The following is a 7,292-nucleotide window of genomic DNA, read 5'->3' as shown; positions in this document are numbered from 1 at the left end:
GTCGAAGCCTGGCAGGACGGAGCAGAGGATCAGCTTTTCAGCGCCCTTCTGGTGCTGATTAAATCAAAATGAATCTTGGCCCAAGACTGCCCTGAAGCAACAGCCCCAGGGGCACCGTGGCCGAAGCCCGGCGCGAAGTGGAAAACTCCCGAGCCGCGTCTTGGTGCTCGCAGCAGTGTCGCGGGGGGGCTGCGGGGTCCGCTGCCCCCGCTCCCCGCGCCTTCCTCTTCGGACACGCAGCCCGCTCCCACTTCGGCGGCGGGGAGCGGGGCCGCGCGGAGGAGCTCACGGCGCCGGTTTGCAGGCGCAGCCGTGCAGGGGCGAGGTCCGCCCGCCTTTACCGCCCCGCCGGGGGCGGCGGCAGGATCCGGCCGCATCCCGCAGGTGGATCCGGCTCCTGCCTCCCCCCGCGCTGGGGCCGGCGGTGCGCGGAGCCATGTGACTGGCGCGCGCTTCCTGCCTCCGCGCCACCCGGTCCGCGGAGGGAGCGCGGCGGCGGCGGCGGCGCGCGCGCGCGCGGAGCCCAGCGCAGCCCAGCGGCTCCCGCGGAGCGCGCCCCGGCGGGCGGGCGGGCGGCGGGGAGGGCGCCGCCGCGGCCCCGCCGCCGCATGGAGACCCAGGACCAAGGGGCGCAGATGGAGCCGCTGCTGCCCACGGTACGGCTGCCGCAGCGCGGCCCCGGCCGCGGCGGGGGTGCGACGCGCCCCGCGGGGAGGCAGCCGGGGAGGGGAGGAGGGGGGGGGGGCGTCTTCCTGCCCGCCTGTGCTGGGGGTCGGAGCCGGTTTCTCGGTGCGTGGGGAAACAGGTTGGCTCGCTCCGGTGCCGGGCGATGCGGCGGCGGCGGCGGTGTCTGGGCGCTCGGGGATGGAGCGGCGTGTGCGTGTGCTTGTTTGCGTTTGTCCCGCCGGGCCAAGCACCCTGCCCTTCGGCTCCCCCCGCTTCAGGCATCCCCTCGGTACCCCCTCTCTCCGCATCCCCCTGCCTTCGACATCTCCTTTCTCCGGCTGCACCTCGTCCCCCCGCTCCCCGGCGGTGGGGCAGTGCTGCGGAGCGAGCACCTGTGGGCTGCTCCGTGGGGATCCCGCTCCGGGGCTGGGGCTGCCTCTGCAGGTCCCTGGCCCTCCCTCGCTTCCAGACCGCAGAGAAATCTGCTGAGGTCTGGCAGTTGCACGGCAGGGTCTGTCTCCCTCCGGATCCCGGTCTCTGCTTCGTGCCGTGGTGTCGCAGTTTCTTGTACTCATCTGTGAGGGTAATCTGTGGCGTTATTGTCGTCTGGGGGGGTTACGCGGAGTACCCTTGCCTCTGAGCACAGTGTGATTGCACAGCTACGGCTGGGCAGCGTTTCCTCAGCAAGTAGGAAGGGGTCAGTTGGTGGGGGACTTTTTACGCCGTTGGATCAGTGGGGACCCTCTTTCCTGCCTGGCCTCCCCCAAACGCACGGTTTGCAGACTCGCACAAGGTGTAAGTGTGGGCGTCGATCTTGATCTCACACAGAGATTCTGTTTGTGAATGGTGGTTCCTGTCTCACACTGGAAATCAGCCTGTCTGGGGCAGGGAGAAGTCTCTCGTGCATATACGGAGTGTCTGACTGTGTGTACACATCCCTGTGAATGCACCGCAGAGGTCTGCAGAGGCTTTGCTGGCTCCTGAAATGGCTCTGTGTTAGCAGGACGAGCTGCACAACATTGACAAAGCTTGAAAGAGACAAGTCTCAGCTGCTGCAGGTTGATGAGATGCACTTGTGGCAAGCCCATTTTTCCTAGGGTCTGTTCCCATCATCTGTTGATGTGGTCCATTTTGCAGTCAGGTGGCAGGTTGCTACACAGTGTGAGTTTATCTTTGGCCTCTCCTTTCTGCTTGTGGCAGAGACAGTTTTTCCTGTTGCTTTCTGGATACCTTTTATTAATCCTAATTCTTGTTACTTGCTGCTCTTGCAGTTTCTGACACTGGAGTAGAAGAAGGTCCTGTCTTTTTCCCTGACAGGCTGGCTGCCCAGTTCCTTTCCTTAGAGAGACAACTCAGTATAAATCCAGTTTCCATCTGTAGTTCGTGGTCACTGATTCTGTGGAGGGCTTAGTCCTCAGTGTTTCATACCAGTGTGGTAGTGTGCAGTCGGTAGCAGTCTCGCTCTCACTCATACCTTGCTAGTCTACGTGCTGGTCTCGCTTTGTCAATATGTGTTGTCTCTGGCTGTGCAACGGCCACTGTGCAGGGAGTCAGAGGAGTCAGCTTCCAGAAGGTGCAACGTACAGGGTTGCCTTGTGCTGTCTGGCTTTAAGTTTTGTTCCTCCAGGGCTGTGCGCAGAAAAAAAGGCTGTTGCTGTGGTTGAGAGGACCAAAGAAGATAGTGTTTCTTGTGTGCTGGTAAGGGGAGAATTGTCTCTGGTTCCCTTTGCAGCCCTGACTGGCAGAGCCCTGCCCTGATGCAGTACCTGTCTGCTGAGCTGCAGGTCCCCATCAGTGCTGTTGCTCGTTGAGTTTGTGGCCTGGTTTCCACCCCTGTTAACTACAGCTAACTAGTTCAGCAGCTGTTGTGTTTGCTTCAGGTAGGGAAGGGAGACTGCTATACTCCATGTGGTATATATTGTGGTGCATCCTCTTCCTCAATCCTCTCTTGCTGTTTCTGAGAGGGCCTCTGCAGGTCAACAAGGCAACGTTGCTTTCCTGCCACAGGGATGGTAAAGGCGCAGCTTCTTCAGTCTTTGAGATTTCTCTGTCCTGGTGGCGTTTTCTCTGTGCGTCAAGCAGTAAAGTGTTTGTATGTGTTCTGGCAGTCTCGGCCTGGCTGGTGTCTAGAGCCCTGCATGTGGTAAGGCAGAAATGGCTTTTGCATGGTGGGAGTCTTGTACCTGGAGTCATGGCAGAGTTTAAGGAGCAGGAATCGGTGCTAGCTTCAGCACTGTTAGCCTGGGAGGTAACACTGTGATGTAGCAGTACCTCTGTTTTAGGGATCAGTCCTCGTCTTGACTGGAAACAAACGGAACAGGAATGCAAGCTGTAAAACAGATATAGTTCTGTTCCCAAGCATCATCCCAGTTAGGTGGACTGTGGGTACGAAGGAAAAGGCTCCCAGCTGAGCTTGTTTCCTTCAAGGGCTTAGTCTAATGGCTTTGGTATATGCAACAGAGTTAATATTTTTTTTTTTTTTTTTTTTTTTTGTGAAACACATGATATGTTTTAATTGTTATTTGTAGCAAAAAGATAATGAATATAGTTCTTGATTAATTTTATCTTCTAAAGGTGCTCAAAGATTTTGAAGCCTCAATATAATTTCCCACCAAAATCCCATAGTATGTACAAAGTGGAACCTATTTTTATTGTAGTGTTAGTCATATATTGTTACTGATTTATTATACAAGCTTTTAATTAAAAACCCCAATCCCTAGTAATTTGCAAAGTGATAAAATACATTGTTGTGTGTGGTTCTGAGGAGTTAAATAATTTCCTTATCAGTCTCTTTTCATAAACTCCTTTTAGAAACAGTTCTTACACAGCAACAGCACCTTTGTTAGTGGTTAGGCTACTGCATCTCAATTTTTTTGCAGTGTGGGCAAATTTCTGTGAAAATTATTAGAAATCTATTGCAAATTGTCTATAAGTGCAATATTGTAGAAATAAATGAAAAAGGAAATTGTTCACCTGGAAACAGTTTGTTCAAACTGCTGTTGAAAACATAAATATAGTCTTGTTTTTATTGTTCAATACATATACTAACATGGTAACAAAATGCAGACTTGTATGCTTTCTGTATCATCTAATGTTTTATTTATCAGTCATCGAGTATATTTTTTTCAGTATGATTATTCAGAGTGCTTTAAAATAGCTGTGAGTAATTGAAAGATTGCTGAGGAGTCATCATTTGTTTACAGAATGGGAGAAACAATCTGCAGATCTTCTCTACAAAGATCTTTTATTGATTTCTAATCAAAGGATCAGATATTGTTAGTTTGTCTGTATACATGTATAATCTCATTGCATGTAAATTATTTCGCAAATTGTCACTTAATGCAGTGTATTCATAGCAAAAGTTATTCGTAGTGTATTTGTTTCTGCCCGTTCTGGATCTCTCTTGTATGCAAGTCAAAATTGGCTTTCAAAACAGGGTTGTTATCTGACAGAGGTTTGATGTTTCGGATATAAGGAGCATGTATAGACAGAGTGCATATATTTTTGGTAACTGTGTTTATGCTTGGCGTGTTGCTTTCCTGTGTTTTCTGAAGGTAACAGTAAAACCCATATATGTAAAGCCAAATTGACTCTTCCTTTCTAAGTTCATATTCTCTTGCCTTCTTCATTCAGCCTTAAAATTCAAAAGCTGCTTTGTTTTATTTATTTGTCTATTTATTTTTAAAATCTGGTAGATAGAAGACCTTAAAGCATGGCATTACTGATATATGTCCACAGATATATATAATGCATATGCATGCACTGTGGTTTGACATGATGTGTATGCACTAGGTAAGATACTGTTTGTATCAAGCACTCTTGTTGCTGCTGCAAGTGGCATGCAGTTATTACTGCTTAGGCTTCCGTATGTGGGAGAATGGTATAGCGAGATCTTGGGTAGTAACTATTTTTAATGTAGCAGGTGAGTGTGGGAAGCTGCTCACACTAACAGGCCAAATTCTTTTGCTTTTGTTGATGCTGAGTGGGACCTCCGATGAGACTTGCAGATGAAATGTATTGCTCATTATGAGAATGGATGGCAGAGCCTGACCCCACAGTTTGTATAACAGAACTAATTCCCAGTTCACTTCACCAAAATTTAGCATTATAGCAACAGTTAAGGCAAGTTTATAGAGACTACAGGAATGTTGTGATTCTTTCGGAAAAATACAGAGGCAGTATTACATTTTCAAGACAAGAGTACTGAGATAATGGCACCATTGAAAATAAAACCCCAAAACCTAATTACAAGTATAAATTTAGGATTGAATTGCTGCTTTGGGTATTTTCTTTTCTATTGCCTGATTCCAAGTTCTAAGTGAAAAGAAAAAAAAAAAATTCCAGGAAAATGCTAGAATGAAATTAAATAAGAATCAGGGACACATATTTATTTAGCTTCCCCCCTGCCCCATATTTGCCAATGTCATGATTAAAAAAGATTTCTCTGGATCATATGGTATACTGTGGTGTTAGAGTTTAAGAGTAATTGACAGCCTGATACATATTTGTGCAAAAATAAGAAAAACTATGAATGCTGTGTGGAAATCTTCCCACTTCAATGCATCTATGGTTTGAGTTCTTCCTATAATTTCTACTTGTTAAATATATGCTTTCAATTTCTTCTGCTAATAATTGCATCTTCCCTTTCTACTTTTTCCTTTGGGGAAAAAATATAGAATCAATTCTAAAACAAAATACTTCCACTGATATCCTTTAATGCTTCTTAAATAACTAATGTTTACAACCTCAGTAGAAGAGAGTATTTAAGCAGGTGAAGGAGAACTTAATCCACTGTAAGTCGTCTTGAACAATTAGTTGTGTATCTGATATGAGAAGAGAAAGCCATAGGCATAGCACGTTACTTTCACTTCTGTAATACACTGTAACATGTATGTTCAGGTCTGCATTGTAAAAAACCCAACCTTTTGAAGACTCATGCCACTGTGACTCCCTTTGCAATAATAATGCCATTTTTATGTTGTCCAACTTAATGGAGGACTTAATGTGTTCAGCACAATTTTCAGCGTTGGTGAAGTTTAAAAGTTATTCTCGTGAAATGAAAAAATAAGCTTACCATATTTAAAGATGATTAAAATCCACCCTGCTTCTACAAGGTTGTTGATTAGGATAGGCAAGGTGAAAGTTGGTATAGATGATAAAGGCAATTGCTAAAAATAGAAGGAAAGAAGTGTCTTGGGGGGGGAAGAAGCTGCAGAGTGAAATGAGGGTAAAATTGAGAGTGTGGAGAGATTTGTGCAAACTTGGAGAATTGAGGATGTTATGGCTGACTGGTATGAAAGGAAAGAGGGAGCTGATTAAGTTGCATGGGGAAGAATTGATTTGGTTATGGCACAGGGAAAGAAATGGAGAAACAGAAGCAGGAAAGCCAGCTCATGCCCTTGTGCAGCTGGGGCAAAACAGGATCTTGAATCCTGATTCTTCCATATCTTTGCTGTTTTCCCTGTCCACCTACTGGAGCCTTTTCACTTTGTTTAATTAGCTATTTATGAGACATTGTGAAGTTGATCATAAGTAGATTTTGGAATTCAGTGGAGATGTGAAAGATATGTCAAGATTTGCAGGGTCTCAGTTTTAATCAAACAGAGCAGGATCTTGCTGCAAAGAAACAGGCACAGTAGGATATTTAGGAGGGATGAAGTCTTCAAGGTATGTGAGGTAATATTTGGCATATGTAAGGTATTAGCTGATTAGTACAGTACTATGTGCTTTGTTTTGAGAAAAGAATAGCAATTGCAGAGCAATTCAAGAACAAAACCAAAAATCAGCATGGGCCTAAAAAATATGAAAGAAGATTTGAAAAAACTAGGATTCCTTAGCCTGACCATGGAGATGCGCACATTCAGTATGTAAAAGGTTGCTGCTGCAAAAAAGACTGGTTTCTTTCTTATATCCCTACTGAATAGGAAAAGAAGAACAGGTTATGGGACAGTATTAAAAGGATGTTAAAGAAAGCTATCTAGTGCTAAGGATAATGAAGCAGTGGAACAAATTGTCTAGCATGTTTTTGGAATCTCCGTTATCCATCTGTAGAAACAAGTAAGACAAATATCTGACAGGAAAGATGCATATACAGTTACTGCTGCTTTAGGGCTGAGTGATGGACTAGACCTCAGGAGATCTCTTCCAATCCTATCATTCTGTGACAAGGGCTCACTCTTGTCTTTTTGGAAAGACTGTTTTATAGGGTTAAAACTAGGTGCACCAGAGATGAGCCTGGAGGCAGCATGCTGATGTTAGGGGTGGATTCGATAACCCAGCTCAAATGCATGTATGCCAACGCACGCAGCATGGGCAACAAACAGGAGGAGCTGGAAGCCATCGTGCAGCAGGATAGATATGACTTAGTTGCCATCACGGAAACGTGGTGGGATGACTCCCATGACTGGAGTGCTGCAATGGATGGCTACAAGCTCTCCAGAAGGGATAGACAAGGTAGAAGAGGTGGTGGGGTGGCTCTATATGTTAGGAAGTGTTTTGACTGTACAGAGCTACACGGTTCTGATGACAAGGTGGAGTGCTTATGGGTGAGGATGAGAGGGAAAGCCAATAAGGCAGATATTGTGCTGGGAGTCTGTTACAGACTGCTTGACCAGGCTGAAGAGGCA

At 46.5% G+C, this 7,292-nt stretch overlaps 1 protein-coding gene across 1 annotated transcript in view; it reads left to right on the top strand.

Annotated features, from left to right (window-relative positions):
- Positions 1-396: 396 nt before the first annotated feature.
- Positions 397-7,292, top strand: part of SLC4A10 (solute carrier family 4 member 10) — a 165,323-nt gene continuing 158,427 nt past the window's right edge. Inside the window, exon 1 of the mRNA XM_030017001.2 lies at positions 397-656. Coding sequence (XP_029872861.1) covers positions 609-656 — 48 coding nt within the window. The 5' untranslated portion in view covers positions 397-608. The remainder of the gene's footprint in view (positions 657-7,292) is intronic.

This window comes from Aquila chrysaetos, chromosome 6, assembly GCF_900496995.4.
Source record: "Aquila chrysaetos chrysaetos chromosome 6, bAquChr1.4, whole genome shotgun sequence".
NCBI lineage: Eukaryota > Metazoa > Chordata > Aves > Accipitriformes > Accipitridae > Aquila > Aquila chrysaetos.
Note: the sequence above shows the minus strand (reverse complement) of the source record. Positions and strands in the feature narration are given on the sequence as shown.